Raw genomic sequence first — 24,956 nt, forward strand, 5'->3', positions numbered from 1 at the left:
TAGATTTATGTGTACCTTTTTAATGAATTAGAAAAACATAATGTACTTTGCAAAAGTCTTGAACCACAAAAAAACACAGTTTGAACAATTCAAAGAAACTTGAAAGTAAGTATTTGGTATGACCACATTTATCCTTCAACACTGCGTAAACTTCTTTAAGCGACTTTCTTGTCATTTCTTTAAGTACTCTTCAGGAATGGTCCAAAGCTCTTCTTTGGATGCTATCTGCCTTTTGTTCACTTTTTCACCAAGATGAACTCACACTGCTTCAATGTTGTTGAGGTCTGACCTCTGGAGAGACCAGTCCATGACTGGTTCTATTGTATGTTTTTCTATCTGGGTGTGCTTTTACTGCACAGGTGTCGAACTCCAGGCCTCGAGGGCCGGTGTCCTGCAGGTTTTAGATGTGTCCTTGAACCAACACAGTTGATTGAAATGGCTAAATTACCTCCTCAACATGTCTTGAAGTTCTCCAGAGGCTGGTAAAGAGCTAATCATTTGATTCAGGTGTGTTGACCCAGGGTGAGATCTAAAACCTGCAGGACACCGGCCCTCGAGGCCTGGAGTCCGACACCCCTGTTTTACTGCTTTAGCAGTGTGTTTGGGGATCACTGCGATGCTGACAAATGATGCTACTGCTACTCATACACTTGCCAATCTGTATTACATGGTGGATCATCTTTTAAATCACATCTTAAAACATATTTTACTTTGGCTTTTGATTCTGTCTAGTTGGCTGGTCTAGCTTGTTGTGTTGTTTCCTATTGTTTGTTGTCCTCTTTTATTGTTTGTTTTAACTGTCTCATGCTTTTACTGACTGTGAAGAACTATGGTCAACACTGTTGTTTTAATATGTGCTATATAAATAAATTTTGATTTGATTTGATCAAAAGCTGACTGTGCTTTTCTGTTACTTTTGCACAACACTGTCTTCATTTTATCCTTTTAGTGTTAAAAGTTTGAGATGTTTTTGCTAAACTTGCTTCTCTGCTCTTTCTCTGTGTTGCCTAGGCAAAAGAGGATGATGGGTATGACCCTCAATGAGATTGAGCTAAATGACGTGGACAGCCACTATCCCACCGACCGTGTCCCAATGGAGATGAAGGAGAAGTCTGTTGCTGAGAACCTCCTAGAGAAGATGTCTGAGACACAGTGAGTTTTACTCCACTTTTCAACAAATATTTCAGGTATCCAGCCTCCACAAAGTGAAGTTCAAGTCATTTTCTGCATAGAGATTCTGCTCGATGTGCTTAAAATGCCAACGATTACTAATAATGGGTAACCACTTTACATATTACAATAATTTTTGTTAGATGTTCTTGGGAGCTATTTTCTCCGCTATTACTTTCTGCTGTGCACATGAAGATGACTGATCTGTTGGCTAAAGCTGGTAGTTTTGTATTAATCTTCCCTTATCTTGCTTCTAAACTTCCTTTAAAACTATAAAGGAAAGCGTTATCGTTAGTCGTGCACAAATCCATTTCCAAACAGAGCGTATAAAGCAGGTAATTGATGAAATTAAGCTGACAAGGGACCTGTGATTGAAACACAACAAAACAGAGCCAGAAAGACATGAGGAAGCGGAGAAGAAAAATGGAGTCAGTAGTGCCACGCTGGCAGGAAGGCTCTCCCCTGGCATTTTGCCAACTGAAGGAGGGCTGGTAGTGGTAGTGGAAGGTGGAGGGGGTAAGACAGCAGAAGAGACAAAGGAAAAGAAAGGGCCAGAGGGTTATCGATGCTGGATAGCTCCTGCCCCGAACACAGTTAGAGAAAGAAAGTAAGAGATCTAGGAGAAGTTAATCTATCCTTGACCCCGTGGCAAACCACAATGTGTTATCCTCTACAAGAAATGAGTCAGACAGAGAGGGAGAGGAGGCCAGGGAAAGGGGCAGAAGACTGTCTAACTTCATCTTGTCAAAGAGAGAAAAAAAAGATCAGCAGAAATGAAAAGAGGTGCACTGTGCACAAGCAGCACTCATCCTGTGAATATAACCACGGTGAGAGTGGAGGAGACACAAAAAGCCTGCAAAGGAGTCTCTATCAAAGATGTGATAATTCAGTTTTGACTCACTCAATTACTATCACACAGTTGGATCTTTATCTCCAGTGCACAAACGATTCATTCAGCCTCACTCCATTCAGTCCTGCTCGCTATTCCTCTCCGGCACTCCCGCACTCAGTCACCCCTCTGCACTCACCCGCACACACCTCCCTCCATTCTTGACCACAACACAGTGACCTCACCCCATCTGTTTCTTATTGGTCTCTTTGGTGAAGCGAACACGGCAACCAGTCGATGTGATTGGATTATGCAAGGAAATCCCGGGGAAACCCCTCCCATCCTTTATGTTCATCTCAAAACATCAGTATCCAATTTCCACAGTCTTGCCTGCATGTTGCATCAGACAAAAACATGGTTAAATAGACATTTCCGCTGCGCTGGAGCACTTCTGATTTTGCTTTGCAGGCGGCTGACTGAAGAGACAAATCAGGGCAGAGAATTTTTGATACTGAGGACAGCAGTTTGGTTTTTCTTTTGCAAATCGCCAAGTGTGCAGATTGAGTTTTAAAATTTCTGGAACAGGCAGAAGAGTAGCTTTTGAAGCATCTTTTGCACTTTTAATCTTTTTTTTGTTTTAGATTTTTAGTTTTTCTTTCCTTTTTTGGTGGATTCTTAGAATATGATCAATAGCTGCAGCTCTGACCCCAACAGCATAACAATCAGTTTTGAGTTGTATCAAGAAAAGCTTAATCACTTCAGATTCCACAGGCCTAAAACAGAGTTCATAGTTAGTTGAGCAAGAGAAAGAAAAAATGTTACTTAAAAGGAAGAGGTGAGTTAGATGCAGCATCAGAATTACTTTTGTTGTTTGTTTCTTTGTTTTTTCTGTCTACAATAGTGACATCGCTGACACTTGTCTCTGTTCTTTCAGATCAACAGGTGCCTTTGATGAGGATAAATGGTGAGTCAATGGTGTTGTTGTTGTGTGTATATGTATATATATATATATATATATATATATATATATATATATATATATTTTCTTCTTTGTGTAGCAGCTTTGACCTCTGCAAACCTGGGTGTGGTCCGGCCAAAAATTTGATATACTGTTTCAAAATGTATGTTGCTGTAGAAGTATGTTAGAAAATCCAATCCAAAAATATATATATTTTCTGTATTGTCACTGCACTCGTTTTTATTCTATTTGCATTAAATTTTTCTTTTAATGTCCTTATTAGACAATATATTCTCTTAGTGCATATATTTGACTAACCTTGTCGTGCATGCTTTAGTGTCTTTAGGCTACTCTCTGAGGACTCCTCGTCCTCTTCAGTTCAAATTCTTTATTGTGCGCCTTGTACTCAGGCGGCAGACTCTGAGAAACTGTGCAGTGTCTGGTAATGTGATGCACTTTTGTTCTATGCACATCCCCAGTGTCTCCTCCCTTTCCTAGCTCCTTTAATATCTCCTCAGCTCTTTGTGTGTCTTTTTTTTTCCCTTCCCACTCCCCCCTCCTCTCATGCTCCTCCTCTGGACATCTGCAATTCTCCAACTCCCTCTTTCCTTCTAGTCTTTCATGAAGTTCGTCTTTTTTTTTCTTTTTTCTTTTTTCTTTTTTTTTAAACCAAGTGTCTCAACTGTATTACTTGGAGATAGAATAAGCACACTGGTATTTTTGCTGCCATTAATGTGAGGACACATGCGTCTGTAGGGACTTTAAATATAATATATATAGATAGATATATATTCTGGGAATTTAAGCAAGTTAATTTGCTTAAAAACTATATATTATTATTAACACAAGTTTCTTGTTTCTCCACTAGCCAAACCATCTTTAATGCTGTGGTCTTGTACATGAAACACCTCGGGGTTAAAAACAGGGCAGCTGACAGTAAGAAGTCCAAAGGAGGTTTCTTCAGTAGAAAGACTAAGGTAAGGTAAACTGACAGCATCGGTATCCTATTAGAAAGCTAAATAAATGCATCAACAATCAGAACAGTGCAGGGCAATTATTGGCCTGCAGTGTTCTTCTTAAACCGTTTTGTAGTTGAATTTGTATTTTTTCAGCCTTTTGATCTGATTTTAATTTTACCTTATTTTTTAATTTTCTACCTGGTGATATTGCAGCTCAAGATTAAGGATGATATCCCAAAGGCCAAAAGCTCAAGAGTGTTTCCTGTTTTACCAAACTGGATGGGTGTGTATCATTTTTTTCCTGTGTTATAATTAATATACTAAACTATATAATATACTGACTTTTAAAATTTGCTAAGTGATGTTGATGAATAATGTGGATATGAAAATATTTTGTCCTACCCTTCTTTCCAGTTACAGTTGAGTCCAAAATTAAAGTGGATGAAGGTAGTCACTGTTCAGAATCCTCCCCTTCTGCTTTTTAACTTGTAGATTGAGAATGGTACTAATTAACCCGCAAGCATGTGTGCATGTCCTGAATCAGTACAGGAAAGCATGTGGGTGGAGCATTGTTTAATTGATGTTGTGCATTGGAGTGGTTCTTTACAAATATTATACTAGCACTGAGTCTTTAAACACTGAAAATGTCATAAGTTTTCATAAATATTTCCTAATCTAAATGGGTGTTCCTCAACTCCTTGTTGGCTAAAATCACTTGTGTGGCCCCCTAACCCATACCCATCCAAATCTCGTAGTTGATGACTTCGCACTTTAACTCAGGATTCCCCATTTGTTTTGTGTCTTGCAGAGACTTGCATTAATCTAAAAAACATTGTTGATATACTTTTTGTTTCAAACCAGTCCTTTTGTTAGCTGCAGAAGTCCTGTCTGTCTGACTTACAAAATCTGCTGTGTGCTGTTTTTTGTTTGTTTGTTTGTTTGTTGTTAAGTGAATGAGGTTCTTTGTGGTCATGGTTTTTTGTTTGTTTGTTTTTTTTTTTTCTTCGTCCTCTCAAGCAGACAGGGATAGAGGGTCAGTCGATCGCAAAGGTCCTGGCGCTAAAACCACCCCGAATGACTCTGGAGTTCCCACTATATCGTTGAATAAGAAGCAGAGTCTAATCCCTCCTGTACAACCTGCGGTAGATGTTGATTCCCCAAGCAACAACGCCACCAGCACAACTACCATAGAGTCACACAGTGATGGTAAGGTTGCTCATTGATACTGATGAATGAGATACACCACAGTTGTTTTGGTGTCCCGGTGTCCCTGTGTTTAGTATTTTATTGCACTGCCGCTGTCATGGTGTCATGACATGCTTTTTCAGGAGATTATTTGAAATGATGGTGAAACATTTATCTGGCCAGAAAGGGTTTTCAGTTTAAAACTCTTTTCTAAAATGAAAACATGTGATTTGGGCTAAATTCTAACATTCTCCTAAAAGTCACACCCTGACAGTACTAATGTACACAAGATATAACACACAGGCATTTTATGGGCACATTGTATCACTATTATATTATACCAGCCTTCAGAGTGATTTGATGTGTTCTTGTAAAATGATTTCCATTATTTATTTTGCTTAAAATGTAAGGTCAATTTTATTTAACAGAAAAATGCTAAATTTAATTTTCAATTCTTCTAGCTGTCCCAAGCAATCGTTTAGAGCTTCCAACTCTGCAAGATGACTTGCCCTCTGGGCCTGCAGGTGGGCTGATCGAGCCCATCTCGCCCATCTCACCCAGTGACATCCCGCCTGAGGAGCCTGTGGAGAAAGAAAGGTGAGAAGGACGGAGATAGTAATAACAAGTATAGTCTAGGGAGTGAGGTAATATCTGCCGTGTAATGAGTAAGAGACTATAAGCATTTCGCAGATTTAGAGATTGTAATCAGATTATAATTAGACTTTATGGGAGACGAATGACCAGGGTAAAGTGGGAGAACAAAATGTGTTTGAATTGCTGAGGCTGGGGCGAGCGTGGTAAAACTCCCCCAGCAGTCTGTCCCTGCTGTGTGCTAGCTTTTGTCATGCTGCCCATTGCTCGCTAGCTAACAGAGTCTTCAGTCTTGAGATGGACCCCGATCAGGTGAACCCAAATCCAGCCTTTTACTTCCAGCACTCTGCCTTTCCTTCCCTCATTCCCTCTCTCCTTTTTCTTTTCCATAATGGCACGTGTGCTCTTTCAAATATCTTCTGTGTTTTTTGTGTCTGCGTCCTTTGCATCTCTTGTTGATGTTTACAGCAGAGCTTTATTGCAGGTTTTGTCGCATATAGACATCAGCTGTGCAATTCTATCTTTTTTTTCTTTTGGGGGGGGGGGGGGATTGAGGTACATGTTGGCAATAAAAAGGCATATTTATCCATACTTGCATATTTGTGATCATAATAGTGCTATTGCATCAATATTGACTCTTTCTAAGTCACAGCCATTAGCCTTGTTAAGCCAAAGTAAAAGCTTTATAAGAATTTGAATATTGGCAAGTTGTTCTACTGCCAGGCTTGAGACAAAAATTTACACTATGTAATTACATTAATAGTCAAACATAGACACTACATTTAGTTCAGCGTTTTTAGTTCATTAGAGCTTTTTATTTTGTGTGCTTTTCAAGGTGTCTCCGTCTGTTGCCATGGTCAGGGCCCGTCCTTTGTCCTGCTTGTCTCCACCGTATGTGGTGTTAAATGTTGTGCCAGGCGCTTTGGCATCGTTTTTGGCATGCTATTCTGACAGAGGTTTTAAAATTAGTTTAGGATAGTATGGAGGGATGTGCTTTTTGAACATTATGGTTGTCACTGTGGCTTACAATAGTTGTGTAAAGGCGAGTGTGTAACAATGTGGTGTCCCGTGTTTTTGCAGACGGAAGACAAGGTGGGTGTCAGCGCCTTGACAGAGTCATGGACATGCTTCAGGCCTTATACTGATCGCATATCACTCAAACACAGAACACAACACTCACATGCACATGCTCACATTGAGCTTCACAGTGCTTTGCAGATACGTAACATAAACATGGTGAAACATTTTTAACCTGCTTGTGAAAGAATTAGCTGATTGTTGAGATTAGCTGGATTTTTTGTTGTTGCTGTTATGCATGTTGTGTGAAACTGGAGAACTGCTGAGATAGCTTAAAGTTGCAAAACTGAAAACTTGTTCAGTATAGTCCACAAAGTACAAGCAATGCCTGGCTAGTTTAACATACCTTTTGTAGATTGGCAGTTTAATGCAGTGTATGAAATACTTTTACTATCTAAACATATGCATGTCATATCATGCATATTTGCTTGTTATCCATTTTCTTTTTCTCTACCTTTTGCTGATGTGATTTATATTTTTGTGTAAATTCTCTATTGATTTATCTCATCCTCTTTATCATCCTAATTACCTATCTTCATATGTACATCTGCTACGTACATCTACGTACATCTGCTGTCTTTTCCTTCTACTATGTTTTCTGTTTTTTCTTTTTATTCTCTGGCCTCACTTTTCCTCTTAAAATCCACACATTTTCCTCTTTTCTTCCTGCTGCTTTCTTTTGTTTCCACCTGTCATTTCTCTTTATTCTGTCTCAAACTGACTCCTTCCTCCCACATCCTTTCCCAACTTCAACCCCTTCAGTAGGAAAGTGGCACGCAGTGAAAGTGCCCGAGTGGACCGACAGTCATCGCGACGGCGTGGCTCTTCTCGGGCCAAACAGTCTCGCTCCCGTAGCGATGTGGACCTGCAGCCACCCTCTTCCACGACAACAACACCTGCCCCGCTCACCCCCCAACACCTCCATCCGTAAGATGGGCAAACCTTCTCTTAATGCCTCTCTTCCTCGTGAGGTGCACAGCAGGGACAGACAGGATGTCAAGTTGAAGTAGGAACAGTGCTGCAGTCCTGAAATAATCAGGAAGCACATTAAAAATAAAAAATCCATTTTAAAGGCTTAAAGCCACCTGGCTCACCACTGTAAAGATCACTTAGGAGGCATATCTGTTAAATATTCATGGGAAAGAGTGCTAATTGTGTGGATGAGTGGAAATTATTTTAAAAGGCACATTTCTGTTTTCTCCTGTTGAAATTGATCACTCTGGCACTGTTACTGACTAACAGTTGCCTGACAGATAGGCTGCTTTCTAATAGTTGACCTGTGCTGTGAGCATTGGGGAGTGAAGCATTTAAACAGCACTCTCATTTACAATGATAACGAGGTTCTTTAGGGGAACGAGGTCGGTCAATATTGACCGTTTGCTAAACATTAAGTGCCCTTTTATTAGCTTAACTTACTTGCTGTTTTCGAATGTAAAGAATTTTGCAGTTTCTTCTTTGATTATATTTTTATACAGTAATAGGAAATGATGCGTTTTTCAAAGTTTAGATTTAATCTCAATTATTCTTGAATCACTTTAAAGCCAAAAAAATCTCGGTTTTATCTGAGCCATTGCCTGTTTTTTATTGGTGAATTATCACAAGCTACTGAAATCGTGTTATTCTCAGTGAACATTTACTACCTAGATTATCTAATGTTAACATGTCCCTGATATGCATTTAGAAAGACCAGCTGTTTCACAACTACTTTTGTTCCACAGCCAACAGCCTCCAGCTGTGCTGCCAGAAAGAGAGTCACATAATTTGATAACTGACTGGTCGCATTTCGTGTAAGTTGTAGTTCTTGTTCTGAAGTAAGCCCTCTTGCCCCACATTCATTCCTCAGCCCAGAAGGACTAAGTTTCGCTCCAGAGCCTGGCCACTCCCCCACCAGCCCTTTCCCGCAGGTGGAGGAGGTGGATCCACGGCTGCAGGAGTTTGAGTCTGATCCACCCAACTGGAGGGAGCTGGCCTCTCCTGAGGCTCTGTCCAGACTGACCAAGAAGGAGACCAAAATGCAGGAAGTCATCAATGGTAATTAGAGAGAGACAAACAGTTGATGAGACGACAGAGGAGTTTGTTGTATAGACTATATTTAAATTTCCTATTAATCACTCATACTTTTACTACTGTCTTTTCTCTCAGAGTTGTTTACAACAGAGCACGCACATGTGCGAATGCTGAGTGTCCTTCAGGTGATCTTTGTCAGACCATTGGAGAGAGAGGAGCTTCTGACCTCAACTGAGCTGGCCGCCGTCTTCCCCAACCTTGATGAGATCACTGAAATGCACAGTAAGGGCTGCTGCAAAGAAGCATTTGTAAACACAGCCAGACAGCTGAATATAGCACCCTTCCTTCAACGAATATGCCATTATGCAAATAACAGTCTTCCTTACTCATTAGTGAAATCACTAACTGCATGTACTACCTGCAATTGAGGGCACTGTCGTTAAAAAAGCACGATGCTAAATTTGTTCTGGCCAATAGTACCAAGTGTAGATACAAGACGAATGCATAGTGCTGCCTGAATTGCCAACACAGTGTTAGGAAAGAGAATATGCTCAGTATCTACTTATGAGTCAGTTGTCTTTTTCTAACTTTCAATTTCAGGTAACTTCTATGAGAGCCTTAAGAAACAACGTTTGGATAACAACTTCATAGTTAAATCCATCAGCACCACAGTGCTCAACAGAGTGAGTCGTCACAGTCTTTCACTTCATTTCATCATACAATATTTCTCTTTTCTCTCTGTGCATATTGTACAAAGTCAGTATGTGCCAACAAGTTCATTTTACACAATATCACTGTAAAAATACAACAAGGATTTTGGCCTTTTCTGCACTTCTTGAGTTTGACTCACTTCATTATTATTTTTTTATTTTTATTTTTTTCAACTAGCCACAACACAATCTTTAATTGTAATGTTTGTGTGTGCACGTGTGTTTCAGTTTGGTGGTACAGAGGGGGAGTGGTTCCAGAAACTGACAGCAAGGTTCTGCAGCCACCAGTCATGGGCCCTGGACCAGATCAAGACCAGGCAGAAGCGAGATCCACGCTTCAACATTTTTATACAGGTACCACATACACACAAACATATCCCCCAAGATTGAACAGAGACATACATGGACGCACTTTGCAGATGCAAAGTGCGTCTAGTCTGACTCTGTGTGTGTGTGTTGATCTCAGGAGGCGGAGAGTAAGCCCCAGTGCCGTAGGCTGCAGCTCAAGGACATCATTCCCATAGAGATGCAGAGGCTGACCAAGTACCCACTGCTGCTGGAGAATATTGCAAAGAACACAGGTGTGTATCTGTATGTGTCCCTGGCCTGTTTGTTGCTCACTTTCATGTGTCAGTATATGTGCATCGATATTGTAAAACTTTTTGCATTCTTACTTTCTTTACATTCTTACTTTTTACATTTATTCTTTCCTGATGTATAAGATAGTCAAATACATTTTTATTACACCGTGTATCATCATATTACTCAGCTATATAATGCTGTATATCTGGGTTTGAAAATGTAATCAGAAGTACCACCATCACCAGTGATTTGTGGTGTGATACATGAACGTGCACATGCATCATCCATAAGAAATTCCCTCCTGCTCAGAATCGCTTTCTCTCTCACTTGCTTTATATAATGCTCTGTTTGTTATATACATAACAGGCCAAGGAAGAGAATGGCGAAGGAAGGTGGTTTAAATGACTTTGAATCTGGCATGATTTTTGGTGCCAGATGAGGTTGTCTGAGCATTTCAGAAACTGCTGCTCTACTGTGATTTTCCTGCCCAGCCATCTCTTGGGTTTACAGAATGGTCCAAAAAAGAGAGAAATATGCATTTAGTGGTTGTTCTCTAGGCAAAAATGCCTGGTTGACGCCAGATAGGGCTGTTCAATATAACAATATATATCAGATGATGATATAAAAACGTCTATCGTTTCATTTTACGCTATTGTTTGTTTCGTGGTGTCGCAAAATAAACTGTTTACGGCAATATTTTTTCATCGTTTTGAATGGTCACTGTAGTGGCTATATTAATTTCTTAAAGTTCTCTCTTTCTCTAATATTTTATATAACCACACTACGGACAGACAAGCGCCTGTTTTTATGCATTGTGGTTAGCAACAACGACGGTAAAACCATCGCGTGTCCGCTTGTTTATGTTCCACATAAACCTTTCACAATAAAGCTCAAGATCCTGTTGAGACTTTTCAAAATAAACTGAATCACGTGAAAGTGCAGATTATTTACAGATGAGAAATAAAAAAGAGCTGCCAGGTGCTAAAAAATAAACCTTAGACTCAAACATTAGAACAGGCTTTTCCCCGCAGCACGCCGTGTAATAAATACTCACAAAGGAAACAGCGGCCTTTACAACTTATGTCTAAAAATGTATCGTTTCATGCATCGGTTAAAACACTCGACTCCAGCTACATGACGCGCAGCTGGAAACACTTCCCACAAGTCGAGCTGCCCGAGATTCACAGAATTTACAGAAAATGTTACATTTTTGTGATTTATATCGTTATCGGGACAATAGAATTCTTATATCGGGATATGAGATTTTGGTCATATCGCACAGCCCTAACGCCAGAGGTCATTGGAGAATGGCCAGGCTGCTGCAAGCTGATAGAAAAGTAAAAGTAGCCAAAATAACCATTTTACGATCAAGATATGCAAAAGAGCATCTCTGAATGCACAACTCAAGAGTATTTACAGCAACTTGTTAAATCTGTGACACAGAGAATTAAAAATGCATAGAACGGCGATGTTCTTTAAGGGACATTAAAGTAAAATAAACATATCTAATTTACAGCCTAAAGAGATTTCAGCAGGATTCCTGTCTTTCTTCGTTTGAAGGATCAGCACAGAGTTCTATTGCAGTAAATCTTTTATATTCTTCAATGCCTCCATCAAAACAACTCGTCTTCTTCACTGAAATAGGCAGCACCCTGATTGGGCATCCCCAAGAGTATCGTAGAGTATCCCCAAAAGCTAAGGAAGAAAGCCAGAGTTAACAAAGAAAGTTACTAATTGCCCTTATGATAGCTGTCATCTCTTGCTTCAAAGTATATCCCCCTTCTGCAGGGGTTGATGTATGAGCCATAACATAACACTTCTTGAGTACTTTGACTCTGTGACCAGAAAGTTGGTACCACAAGCCAATGAAAAGTTTTGGTGTTTGTTTTTTTTTGTTTTGTTTTTTCCCTAGAGAGTGTTTTGTTACACTCTTGATTTATGGCTTTTGTCTGGGCTTTGCTGTTAAAGACATATTTTTCTCATCTCTGTATTTCTTTCACTGCAGAGGACCTAACGGAGAAGGCAGCAATTGAGAAGAGTGCAGAGTGTTGCAGAAAGATCCTCAACCACGTCAACGAGGAAGTCAAAGTGATGGAAAACCTGTTGGTAAGAAATGCTCAATTCACCACTCAGCCAACAGCTGTGTTGTAACTTGGCACCAATTGAAGTTTTGTAAATGAATTTTGAGACTTCTTTAGCTCACTGCTTATAAGAGTACATCTTTTTCTGTGCTATCTTATCAAACAGACCACAGTCTGACTCCTAATCATTCTCTCTGTTCCCAGACTCTGAGGGAATACCAGCGCAAATTAGACACATCAGGACTAAAACCCAGTAATGAGCTCTATAGTGAATATAGGGTGGGTTTCTTTCAACTAAACTTGTCTTTTGCACACAGTGTTGCAATATTCCTTTTTTTTTTTTCCTCCAAGATTTTGTTGAAACATATTCATGTTATTCTCCTCCTGTCTGTACTAGAACATTGACTTGACTCAGAAGAAGATGCTTTATGAAGGCCCACTGATATGGAAAGTCACCAAAGAAAAGGCTGTTGGTAAATATGTGCTATATTACAGGCCTCTCTTTCACAGCAACAAGGTCAAACATTTCAATATATTGCAAAGTCATTTTTGAACATTGTTATTTTCAATAAATGCCTTAACGTTGTGGGGAGCTCCACATGTTCCCTCCCTGAATTTAGTTCCAATGGATTTGTCTCTTTGTGGTTGTTAGACAAATGTTCAAACCACTATGCTTTAGAAACACTTAATATCTATCATTTATTTAATACTTTTCACACTTAAATTAAAAAAGATTTTTAAAAAGAAGAAAAGATTTAGTAGAACATCATACAGATTTTATGTCTTTCACTTCTCTATTATGAACATCAAAAACAGCAAAAAAAAAACCCAAAGAAACAGACTGACATAGTGATTTATTTACTTCCCCTTTAGCATTATTTCAGTCGAATTACTGAAATTTGGCAAGTTAATGAGAATCAAATAGGCAGCATAATGGTTGGCCTGTTGCCTCGCAGCAAGAAGGTCCCACTCTTTCTGTTCCCTGTCCTTCAGAGGTGCAATGTGTGTTGCTTGCGGACTTACTGGTGCTCCTCCAGAAGCAGGATGACAAGATGGTCGTCAAATGCCACAGTAAGAGTAACATCGCTGCACAGGACGGCAAGCTGATGCTGAGCCCAATTATTAAGCTGGACTCAGTCTTTCTCCGTGATGTGGCCACAGGTTAGCAGTGCACCACAGTACAGTAGTTTGCAAGTCACTCTAATCGTAAGATCAGTCTTTGAATTGCTGTTTTCTCCTGTTGTGTCAGATCGAAAGGCTTTCTACGTGATATTTACCTGGGAAAGCGGCGCTCAGATTTATGAACTAGTGGCTCAGTCTGTTGGAGAAATGAAAAGGTGAATGCCAAAGAGAATTGTATTCATAAATCATGTTTCCTTTTGATTTCAAAACGCAGGATAATTTTCCCCCGTATTTCCATATTTTTAGTTGGACTCAAGTGATAAAGAAAGCAGTGGATGACCTGAAGAAGAGTGGCAGCACAACCAAGAAGTTGACGGTGGCTCCTGGAGTTGGAGTTGTAGGACCTCCCTTCAGTCCCATCAGGTAAGTGTGTGTGTGTGTTTGTGTTTGTTTGTGTTTGTGTGTGTGTGTGTGTTGGAAAAAGTGAGAGATATTCATATCTTGCCAAAGTTTATTTATCTAAAAATCTAATTACCTTGTTTTTACTTTTTTTTCCTCCTTTCTTTTAGTCTGAATCCCCCTATGAGCCCGCTTGAGAATGGAGCTTTGAAAAGCAGCAGTGGTGAGACCGTTGTGACTGCACACCTACAAATTTGCCATTGTTACACACTCATAAAGACATAAGCAAAATTTAAGACTTATCTCTGTCTGTAGATCAAGATAAGGACAACTTGAAAGATAAAAAGTCGACCGATCCCAGGCACAGGCTGATTGATTTCCTCTCTGACAAAGGGTTTGACTTGATAGGCCACACCAAAAATGATCAGGAGAAAGTGGCTAACAGTGCATTAGATGAAGGTGAATAGGGGTCTTCCTTGTACTTATATTCATGAACTATGAATGACTATCTTTTTGGCTTTACTTTCTTTCAAAGTAGCTTGCCTATCCTAATAAAACCAATGAATCTGTCTCCTCTGTTAGTCATGTCCCTGAAAAGGCTCCTGATCGGCAGCATCAGTCTATCAGAGGACTCACAACCTGATGAAGAAAATGAAGTAGGGCAATCAAAGGGCCCTGGGCAAGATGTGGAACAGCATCAGTTAACAGGTTTGGCCTGTTTTTTTTGTCTTTCTTTTTTCTTTTCTTTTTTTCTTATTTTTTTAAAGGAATAGTTTCATAGCGATAGATGAAGAGAAGCTCAATACCACTCATATCTGTAAGCTAAATAGAGCCATCTTAGCTTAGTCTTGGTAGTTTTATCTGTACAATTTCCCAGAATATTTTTTTTCTTAAGCAGTGACTTTCCAGAGTTGTTAACGTTAGCGGATGCAGCAAGGCTAGCTGCTTCCTATCTCCTCTTGATGAATTGTTATTAAGCATTTAATGTTGAAACCTCTGACATGTAGTTTCTTGTCCTTATTTTTCACCCTCAAAAACCCAGTGTTACCTGATTTTTTTGAGCTTTTAATTCCCTTCAAATTGTTATTAAATATTCTACATATTAATCAAAAGTATTAAAGTATTTCTAATATCACAATTTGATATCAGTATATCCATTTTAAAAGCAGGATTGCAAATCCCCTCGCGTTAAAGCAGGATTTTGTGTATATGTGTACTATTCTATTTGATGCAGTATTACAAGGAACTTACAATGTCAAAGGATTTTTGCAGTGCTAATTATTAATGGCCAGAATTTATTATTATTTAAAGACTGCTGACTCTTGACACTTTCAAACTAAATCTTTCTATCGACAGATGAAAGTCAGACCACGAACGAAGTAGCTGAGGAGACGAACCCCACGAGTACAGACAAAGAAGGTCAAAACCCAAAAGGAGACGATGAGAGCATCAGCGCGCCCTTGGTGCTGTCCCAGGAGAGGAAGGAGGAAGTGTGCAGGAGGCTAGGCAGCCTGGAGGAACAACTAAAGAGACTACAGGTGAACAGAGGGGGAGATGGAGGGGAATATTGAGAGAAAACTGTAAGCAGGGTGCAGGACGTATGACAGGGGCAGATAGAAATGTCAGCTCTAACAAAAGATTGGAACTGACTAGAAAGTGACTCAGAGCTGGGCATCAAGATTTCAGTGGGGATAACTTGAGTAAGGAGTGAGCTGTGGACAAATGGGGCCAAATGGCACAAAAGAGAAACCAGAGAATAGAAAACCATTTAACTGCTGCTGTTATTGCTTTGCTGAAAATTGCCTTGTGAAATTGGACTTCTCTAAAAATGGCTATTATGTCCAGCACTTGCAATGGGATGTGTCAGAGAAGCAGCAAGGGAGACGAAGAGAGGATGTTAAGAGGAGAAGGTTGAATTGTGTGTGTGTGTGTTTGTGTGTTCTCAGTTCCTAAGGTTATATTGATTTTGTGTGTTACAGACTGTAGAAGAGGAACACCACAAGCTGCAGGAGGCCCTTTCCAAGTTCTCACTGGAGGGGGGCAGCTTCTAGTGACCCACCTTAATGCCTCCTGCTGGCCGTTAGGTGAGAACACTAAACTAGATAGTCATGTTAAGTATTGAATTGTCATTATGATTAATGTTATAGAGCCATTTCCACTCATGAATGGACAAGGTTAAAAGAATCAGGTTTAGCTTTTGGACAGCTTTTTTTTTTTCACCCTGAAAAATATGTGCAGTGTTATAGTTAAGCTGTGTATATCTCAAGCAAAATCCATAAACAAGTTGGGGCAGCTTGTACGTGGCCTAAGAGGTGAAGCCCAAGGCAAAAACAAAAACCACTTACTGCTGGTAGTTGCGACTATTGGCCGTGAGCTAATGGCAACATTTGAAGGTGACTGATGACAGCAGCTGCATTTTTATGAGCTCTTCTCAAGCTGCATTTGAATTTTTGTGACTGTAAAGTCTAAAGAATCAAAATAAGTCTACAAAAATACTAGATAAAAAAAAAAAACAGGATTTATATTAAAAAAAAATGTTTGTTTTTTTGTTTGTTTGTTTTGTTTTCTGTGCAGGTTTTGACTGGTTCTGGTTTGGACTGAGTGACTTTCAGAAGCTTTCCTGGAAATTCCTATACCATCACACGTCTGTGACCGGACCATCGATACATTTATTTTTCTTCCCCCTCTTGCGTATGTGTGTGTGGGTGTGTATGTCAGCTGTTTGCAGCCAATCAGAAGTTTTATTTTTGTTTTGTTTTTTTTCTCCTTTTACCAATTGGCCATTTAGGGAAGGGCTTTGTGCACAGTGCAGTGGTTCAGTAATGGAACATGTGTATGTGTGCGTGCATGCTGGATAGAGGGCTATACAAAAAAAACAAAAAAAACAATCCTAAATTGGGATTTGAGGATGCTGTTAGTGAGAGGTGCCAAAGGAAATGAAGCAATATTTTGCTGTTAGTGAGTTGCTGCCTAAGAAAATATAGTGATTTGAGTCTGCTGTAACACACATACGCAAACCAGAAACATGCATGATGGAAAATAATTTACAATAATGCCAAATTCTAATGTACAGTAAAAGAGAGAGCCTTAAATGGCCAATATAGCATTAGGTCTATTGAAATACTACTACTGATATATAGTGTTATTTCTAGTCTATGCCAAAGTAAAACAGAGATGCACTTTTAATCAAAACAAGATGAACGCACACAGTTATTGCTAAATTTGTTACTTTTAGCTCTGTATTCTGTATGGTTATTAAGGCACCCCTCATTATTGAAACGATGCATGTAAGAAAGTGTGTGTGTATGTGCGTTACAAATTTTTTAATTAAGGATATATTTCTTTGGATGATTCTTACTGTAATTAGGTCACATAAAAATCATTTATAAATAGTGGCAGTATAAGTAATCTTGCTGTTAATAGTGGAGATTTGTTTGTATGTACCGCTTTTATTTATTCCCTTGAGTCCTTGTGTGTCAGTGAGCTTCTTCACCTGAGTGAAGCTGATACAATGCCAGGCCAGAAACAAAAAGCGATGTGCAACTGTCGGACAGGACAGACAAAAGCGAAGCTGGCGTGTGTGAAGCAGATCAGAGTGGAATAGAAAAGTGAAAGAACTGGGAACTGGTTTCAAGGTGGTTGCTTCTTAGAAACCTTTAACTTGATGGTCATGAGAGAGTAGAAAGTAGGAGATTGGGATTTGTGCCCCTATATTAAAAAACAAAAAAATACAGAAAAAAAAAAGAAATATATAGAGCGCTCAGTATTACTACGCTCATATCATTTCAGAAGTTTCAACTTACCTTTCGAGAGGGTTCCCAAATGCTCTTTCAAAACACTTTAGTTGGGGTTATACTTTTCAGGCGTATTATGAGATCAGATTGATTTAGTATATTGAAAATTTGAGCTAAGGTGATATTTTATTGAGCATTGACTATGGTAATATAATTTCTGATCTGTGGCGTAACTGGGGCTGTGCACACAGGACCAAAGAAGTAACAGCAAACCGCTAGATCCTCATTTGTACAACAGCTTTATTAGTGATGTGCATCATCTGTGTAGTAGTGTGTCACAAAATGTTGATGATGATGTTGGGAATGGTGGCTCAGTAATGCAGTCTGGAATCAGCAGCCGCTTTTCTTCACCCCAAACACGAAGGGATTTTAAAAGAACATTGAATAATAAAAACACTTCTTTCTTTTTTTTAAAGTTAATGTAAAGAAAATAACAAGATGAAAAACGTTAGATTATTTGGGATTAGTCATAAGACATGAACAATCTATAGGACTGGGAAGTTTAAAATTGAATGAAAAAGTTGCGCTATAGAGGATTAAGAGACGCACCGAACACGCCCCTGGTACTAAGCTGAACATATGGGGCTGATACTGACACAGCAGCAATACTGTAGCCAGATGAGGACACAAAGGAAATGCTGAAGGTCTGGAGGAAGGAAAACTGTAGACTCATTCATACAGAAGCACGTCAGGAGGCTCCTGTGGTGCATAAGAATGCACGTCAGGAGCACTTCCTGACATGCATTCTTATTGTTGTTGTTGCCACAACAACAAATGCCACCTTTGAACCTACTGAACCTCACCGGGTTTGCTCATTTTGATCACTTAAGTGTTCATAGGCTTCAAAGACTATATATGATTCTAGCATCTCTCTCCACGTATTGTTCTTTGGAAGTGTATATAAATGTAGTTTGAAGGCAAAAAAAGACAAAGACAAAAAAATAATAGCTCCCCTCTGTGTCTTAAGCTCTTTTTGTTTCTTTTTTTTAGCTACACACTCTTCTTCATAACACACTCACACCTTTTAATTGCGTAATCACTTGTTTCAACTGCACAGTTTTATCCTACATTTTGTGTATTGAGTCACTTAAGTAGGTTGGGGAGGGAGTATTTTCCACAGACGCTTTTGTAATTTTTTACTATGCATTTTCCACAATGGTGAGAGAGGCAGGACTTGCCTGTAACTTGTCTTTGCATTTTGATGATTGTGAATCAATTGGAAAAAAAAATATTCAATGCCAACCAGCTCTGTACTGTGGGTACTATACCTCAGGCTACCCACAGTGCTTTTTAAGAAAAATGTAATGTCAGTGGTAGGCATTTGGAGTCCAGCTACCACCAGCTGATTCCTTCAGTCTCCACTGGCTCAACGACTACTACAGGCACTTCTCGCGCTCTCTCCTTTGAATGCTTTTCCTCATGTATTCCATATACAAAATGTATAGAAAACTTTATTTATAGAGTGGTGCCTTGTTCTAACGATCAAGTTGTTTGCTTTATAAAAGACTCTTTAGTTGAACACAATCACTGCTGTCTGTGTACCTCAATGAGAAACATGACTAGTAAGCAGAGAAAAATCATGCCAGGATTCTGATTTTGGTGGTTTAAGGTTTGAGGGTTGTTTCTATATGTAGATTTAACTTGGGCTTCATCGCACTATTTTGTGTCCATCTCTATCTCATAGTGAGGATGTAAGCCCTCTACCAACTCAGCCGACCAGTGCCCAGTATATTAAAAAAACAAAATAGACACTGCTCCTTGCCATACTGGTGTTTGCCACCTTATCTATAAACATTGTATATGCAAGAACTATACTGTGTATTTGGGTTTGATTTTTATTGTGTAAGATGCTCTTTAATGATGTATACCTAAAGAAATTTGTGGTACGTTCTATTTTTTAATTCTTTTTTTTTTTTTTTCAATAAACTGGGGAAATTTTTTTCTGTTTTCTTATTTACAGTTGGGAGAACATCATGACAATTGTTTAGGGTTCAACCATAGTTGGGCTTCACTCCATTTGTTTTGAAATATACAGTGCATATTTAAAAACACATGAATTATAGAATATCAGGATTCCATGTAAACCCCAGTCCTTTAAATTCTAAATATTTAATTGAAAAAATGATGTGTCAAATCTCAAAGCTGATAATATTAATCTGTAATATTCAGTTAAATAATTGTGCCCAGAAAGGTATTTAAAAGGTAAAGATAATGACTTTATATGCAAGTAGCTATCTCTTTCTAAATGTTGAATTGCAAAGAATTTACAGGGTTGTTTTTTTTAATAGACAGGGAACAAGGCTGAAAAATATTAAATGGATATTAAGGCAAAGCTGTTTGAAACAATAGATTTCTGTAGTGAAAGGCACTGCATTAGTTCAGGAACACAGTTCATGACACTGCATGCACCAATTAAACAAAGCTCCGCTATAAAACAAGATCCAGAAACTCTCCACCTATGGGTCTGACCTCATTTGAGACAAAGTGTTTGTTTTTGTCTGATTAATCTAAATTTGACATTCTTTTAGTTTTTATGGGTGCACTCTGCATCAATCCAGGTATATCACTGGAAGGTTTGGATCAGCCATCAAAGAGGACAAGAACAGATTACAAAGGACTGTGAGGTCTGCAAAAAAATAAAACACACCCTAGACATGACCTCTTCCAACTATTCCCCTCCAGTAGGTGCTATAAGAAGCAGTGTCACTACTAGAATTTGGTAACACTGGGACCTTACACAGGTTGCACAGGTATTCCAACTCCTCCAGGAAGGTACAGCAATACTTGCCATTGCCAGAAAGTTTCCAGTGTCTCCCAGTAATAGTCTTAAGAGCATAAACGTTCCAAGAGACAGGCAGTTACTTTAAGAGAGCAGGAAAGGTACCTGCTCCTTTGTGCAAGCAGACTTCAGAGGGTGGCCTGAGGCATTGATGTCCTCTGGGTCCTGTGCTCACTGGAGATGATATGTATTCATATTATTAGCAGGTAATGTAGATGTTTAAATGTTAGGGATTTTAATGTTAATCAGAGTGGTGATGAGTGGGAGGAACAACAGCATGGACCCAAACTGAAATGGTCTCACCCAGTGGAAACACAAGACACACTGAAAAGAAAAACGACTGACCAAGGCTCCGAATTGTTTAATAGTAAGACAAAGCTCGAACAGTTTGTCTCCTGAGTTAATGCTTTCAGAGAGAAGAAGAAATGCAATACATTGTCCCTCTATCAACTGTTCCATTTCCACTTTTGATATTTGCAATTTTCAGTCAAGAGCAGCATTTAGTTGCTATTTGCATGTTTAACAGACTTTCAGACTTCTCTTTTTTTAACAAGGTTCTATTTTTTAAGTATTTGGATGCAGCACTTAAGCAAATGTGGGCTGGTGGAAATTTATTCAAGCATAAATCCTGCCACTGAAAAACAAGACACCAGTGTGATCTTGCAGAAGAGAAGACGGAAGCAGCGCTGTGTGTAGAATTTATTTTTTTTATCAGAATTTTATCCTTTTTTATTCCTAGATTGAATTTTGGCTTACAAAAATGGGGATGGTTGTAATATTTGTCCTCTCCAGCTTGGTGGGTGAGTCAGATTATATTTTTAATACATTCAAGTATGTGAACTTGTTTTATTTAGAAGTAGTCATTGACATCATCCATTTATTATATATTTCAGTAATCTCAGTTATGTTTTTGAAAGATTAATTATTTCAGCGTGTCATATTTCTACATATCGGTTCAGTATATATGTACTTATGTATTCATTTTTGTTTAACTCTTTTGAGTTCTGCTTCAGTGAACCACATTTCCTGTCAAAACAGATGGCTGTGCTGACAGCAAATATGATGACATTTTTGCTTCAGTCATTCTGGTTACTTATGCTATACAATTATAGATCATTTGGCATTTTTAAAACATATTTTAATACTTTGTCAGTTTTGAATATGGGTTGTGAAATTATATGCAGTCATCATTAAATAATCGGAGACCTCAATAACAAATCCTACAACATAACCTGTCTTAACTTGCGCTTTCTTCAACAGTGGGTTTTGCTTGGGGTGAGCTGATTTTAGAACCAGACAGACCCTCACTGAGTGTGCCAGTCTCTGAAAATGCTTCACTGGAATGCTGCTATAAATCACCGTCAGGGAGAGTGAATGTCCGCTGGATCCACCATTATAACAAAACTCAGCAGACGTTGTCGGATCAAACAGCTGATCAAAAAGATTCAAAATCTGGAAAAATATATTGTGCCCAATTGAACTTCCCTAAAGTAAGGCTGGAGAACCTCGGATTTTACCATTGTCTGCTGAATGATAGTGGCGACACATATTACACACATGGAACCTACCTGCGTGTCTACAGTGAGTGTGTGTGAGTGTGTGTGTGTGTGTGTGTGTGTGTGTGTGTGCATTGTTGTTGGGGCGGGGTGTCACTACTTCATAAGCCATAAATCCTGTTATCGTTAATCTGCCCAAAAGCTGTGAAAGTGGCAGCATCCATATATATTCAACTTATTTAATCTTTACATCTTCAGGATTGTTGCATTGCAGTATGCTGCACCATTCATTCACTTTAAATAGCACCAAAATTAGAATTACATTTCAGTCAATGTGCAAAGGCATTAGTCACACTGAAAGGCCACTTCACACACTAATCTCATTAAAACCAGATGGTAGATGAGGAAACATAAAATTGCCAATCTGAGGGATTATGTGTGCGATAACCTGCATTGTTAACGTGACTTAACAGTACCACCAATTGTATGTTTAACTGTGATCCTTATGCTAAATTTAACCGTTATATAACAAAACTATCAGTCTCATAATAAATCTCCCGGTAAGGCTTTTGAGTAATTATTTTGTTAGCCTGCGTTTTCATGTGCAGGCTAACAAATACGCAGCATTCACGTGTTCACACTTAAAGTAGAAAAAGATAACTCGTGTTTAAAAACCAATACATGCAACTACTAATTTGTTTGTTTGACCTCTGAACCCTTTCTGCATTCCTAGAGCCAATGGAGAAGACCATAAACCTGAGAGAAACCACCAAAAACAAGATCCTGATAGCTGAGGGATTCTTACTGTTACTGTGTGTGATGCTGCCTTCTGCCGTTCTTCTGTTCAAGGTCAGAACGTTGCATTATTATACAATGATCAGCAGCACTACTGTTGAAGCTATGCTTAATTTCAAGCATTTTCCCAAAAGAGCATTACTTTTAATGTATTATTCATGCATTAAAAAGTAATGGCAGAGCTGTGCGACTCTGGCATGGATTTTTTTTTCTTCCTTCTCAGTCAACAATGGGAATTTGCAACATTTGACTGATTTATTACTTTTGGTTTGCCCTACAGTCAAAGAAGCTTAATGAACTGGAGAAAAAGAAAGCAAAGAAAGAAGAGGAAAATATATATCAGGTCAACATGACATATTCTCAATCTCTTTCCATTACACAAGGCAAAGCAGGAGCTAAGAAATGAACACCATTTCTAGTTCTTGTTGTTGTTGATGTGTAAATCTTTCACTGATAATAGCCTTTGCATGATTTCCTTTTTCATTTTCTCAAAAACCAGGGGCTTAATCTGGATGACTGTTGTGCAACATACGATCAGATTGAACGCTCCCAAGCACAGGGCCAGTACCAGGATGTGGGCAACATTAAGGAAGAAGAGGAAGAAATCCAGCTGGAGAAACCATAAAACAAAATGAATAACAGACAGTTACGAGTGTTACATGTAAATAGCAGGCTTCTTACAACACGCTCTGATTTCAGAGTTTTGTATTCTGAAGGTTTTTATTTTTTAAGATTTTATCTGTATTTGTCAAAACAATCTTAACACAATATCCACTCGTCTGCAACCAGGATTTTAGAAATACGTGCTTATCAACATATCAACTATAAACTTTTTTCAGTTTTTTTATGATGTTTTTAAATATACTTATTTAGATTTTTAAATATATGTAGGTGTTTTGCTTTAGCTTTTTTATTCTAATTTTGCACACAGATTCCAGAAAAAAATGACGGGTCAGATTGGTTACTTATGCACCCCAGGTTGCGTTGTCGGCTTTTTAAATATTCATTGACGTGCATCTGCAACAGTTATGTGCTTTTTGCTATTTCTGTGAGTGCTGGAATAATAAAATAATGTTTAAAAAATCCATCAAATCTCTCTGTAAATTGTCTGAGTAATACAATTGCCCTCTGTGTGCAGTGAATAGGATAGGATTGTTTCTTTTAGAGGGTTGTACAATAAAGAGAGTAGGGCGGCACTTACGAAATTTTGATTTGTCCTGATTGGTTACTAAACAGAAGTAGGTTTTCATTGGCTTACATTTCTGGCGTGGGCGTGGTCTCATGGCTTCCCAGGTAGATCCGTTATAAGAAATGTGAGAGGCGGTGCATAAACAGAGTGGGCGAATATGGCGTCTAGCAAGAAGGGTAGTGGGACTAGCAGACTGGAAAGAGGTGTGAATGGAAGGCGCTCGTCCAAACACAAAGAGGGTCCACTGGGTGAGGTTTTTTTTTTTTTTTTTTTTAAATTTGGTCTACCTACTACGCTCCCTCTGTGGCTTGTCCCTTTAATAATACCCCCGCCCCCCAATTTGTACGCTGTGTCCTCCTGCTAACGTCCGTTAGCGGCTAAGTTAGCTGTCCTTTGGTAGCTGCCGCTAGGTCTGTTTTAGCAGTAAAAGTCTCGTGATTCTTGTATGACAGAAAAGGGGAGGCGCTGAGTTAACATGTGTGTGCTGTTGGTGAAATAATTGTCAAGACAAACTCTGACACTCTGTTGCTGGCATGTCTCTAGTTAGAGCATCCTTTAGACGTAGAAGCCGCCTGCACGCCATTAGTTGTCATTGTAACGTTAGCAGCCAGGTTATCTATGTAATAGACTTTAATTAACGGGACACGTACTGTATGTAGCACGTGCTCGTATTTATGTTCACTTGTCACTTTTCGTGACTCTAGCGTCGACCGCTGACACCGACCGGACCCACCTGAACAGGTACGCCAAAAACAACCACTAGAGGAGAAGACTAGATTAACCAGATTAAAGCTGCGAGCGTAACACATGCACACAAAGGGGGAGTTTATAGTTGTACTGCACTGTGCGCTAATCGATTAAGGTGGACTGATGGTGACGCTGTCACTAGTTCGACCGGTGTGACGCAAGAGCAGGGTGACACATGGTGACTAACAGCAAGCCTCTGAAAGGCAGTGGCAGACTTTCAAAGCACGCTGCTCGTAGGGACTGTGGATGTGCTATTATTACTAAACGCACTCTCGATTTTGCTCTGTTCGTCTGGTAACTAGTCTTCTGTCTCATTGTATCTAAGAACAGTCCAGCCCACCACGTTCAAAAGGCCATATTTCTGACCGCAGTCTGAATCTTATCTTTGTCTTTGCTATCTAATCAAATGGCATTGTGTGTTGTAGGCACTTATAATTGGATAGGAAACGCTTCCCTAATCTTACTTGTTATGTAAATTTCCTAACA

General features: G+C 39.1%; 3 protein-coding genes across 14 annotated transcripts in view; all 3 read left to right on the plus strand.

Annotated features, from left to right (window-relative positions):
* The window catches only part of arhgef1 (Rho guanine nucleotide exchange factor (GEF) 1), a 39,697-nt gene extending 22,283 nt beyond the window's left edge, over positions 1-17,414 (plus strand). For 2 of the 7 annotated variants that reach the window (XM_085176554.1, XM_085176555.1), the window contains exons 7-30: positions 1,012-1,152; positions 2,934-2,963; positions 3,826-3,934; positions 4,130-4,199; positions 4,331-4,363; positions 4,934-5,122; positions 5,563-5,698; positions 8,613-8,800; positions 8,912-9,058; positions 9,377-9,459; positions 9,715-9,840; positions 9,953-10,067; positions 12,074-12,174; positions 12,354-12,428; positions 12,547-12,622; positions 13,143-13,310; positions 13,399-13,486; positions 13,578-13,694; positions 13,841-13,893; positions 13,986-14,129; positions 14,253-14,378; positions 15,027-15,208; positions 15,650-15,754; positions 16,245-17,414. In XM_085176554.1, coding sequence (XP_085032680.1) covers positions 1,012-1,152; positions 2,934-2,963; positions 3,826-3,934; positions 4,130-4,199; positions 4,331-4,363; positions 4,934-5,122; positions 5,563-5,698; positions 8,613-8,800; positions 8,912-9,058; positions 9,377-9,459; positions 9,715-9,840; positions 9,953-10,067; positions 12,074-12,174; positions 12,354-12,428; positions 12,547-12,622; positions 13,143-13,310; positions 13,399-13,486; positions 13,578-13,694; positions 13,841-13,893; positions 13,986-14,129; positions 14,253-14,378; positions 15,027-15,208; positions 15,650-15,721 — 2,569 coding nt within the window. In that variant the 3' untranslated portion in view covers positions 15,722-15,754; positions 16,245-17,414. Of the gene's footprint in view, positions 1-1,011; positions 1,153-2,933; positions 2,964-3,825; positions 3,935-4,129; positions 4,200-4,330; positions 4,364-4,933; positions 5,123-5,562; positions 5,699-6,772; positions 6,785-7,531; positions 7,697-8,612; positions 8,801-8,911; positions 9,059-9,376; positions 9,460-9,714; positions 9,841-9,952; positions 10,068-12,073; positions 12,175-12,353; positions 12,429-12,546; positions 12,623-13,142; positions 13,311-13,398; positions 13,487-13,577; positions 13,695-13,840; positions 13,894-13,985; positions 14,130-14,252; positions 14,379-15,026; positions 15,209-15,649; positions 15,755-16,244 lie in introns of all 7 variants that reach the window. The other 5 variants (XM_085176561.1, XM_085176558.1, XM_085176559.1 and 2 more) reach the window with 5 other exon arrangements.
* A 133-nt stretch (positions 17,415-17,547) lies between these two features.
* On the plus strand, positions 17,548-23,680 carry cd79a (CD79a molecule, immunoglobulin-associated alpha). Its single transcript, XM_085176569.1, has 5 exons — positions 17,548-21,043; positions 21,504-21,824; positions 22,473-22,588; positions 22,815-22,877; positions 23,034-23,680. The coding sequence occupies exons 1-5, from the start codon at positions 21,004-21,006 to the stop codon at positions 23,157-23,159; spliced, it is 666 nt and encodes a 221-aa protein (XP_085032695.1). The 5' UTR covers positions 17,548-21,003; the 3' UTR covers positions 23,160-23,680.
* A 104-nt stretch (positions 23,681-23,784) lies between these two features.
* lipeb (lipase, hormone-sensitive b) overlaps positions 23,785-24,956 on the plus strand; it is a 30,271-nt gene continuing 29,099 nt past the window's right edge. The window contains exons 1-2 of one of the 6 annotated variants that reach the window (XM_085176562.1): positions 23,785-23,971; positions 24,428-24,464. In XM_085176562.1, the coding sequence (XP_085032688.1) occupies positions 23,881-23,971; positions 24,428-24,464 (128 nt within the window). In that variant the 5' untranslated portion in view covers positions 23,785-23,880. The other 5 variants (XM_085176563.1, XM_085176564.1, XM_085176565.1 and 2 more) reach the window with 5 other exon arrangements.

The sequence above is a fragment of the Neolamprologus multifasciatus genome, chromosome 11 (genome assembly GCF_963576455.1).
Source record: "Neolamprologus multifasciatus chromosome 11, fNeoMul1.2, whole genome shotgun sequence".
NCBI classification, from domain to species: domain Eukaryota; kingdom Metazoa; phylum Chordata; class Actinopteri; order Cichliformes; family Cichlidae; genus Neolamprologus; species Neolamprologus multifasciatus.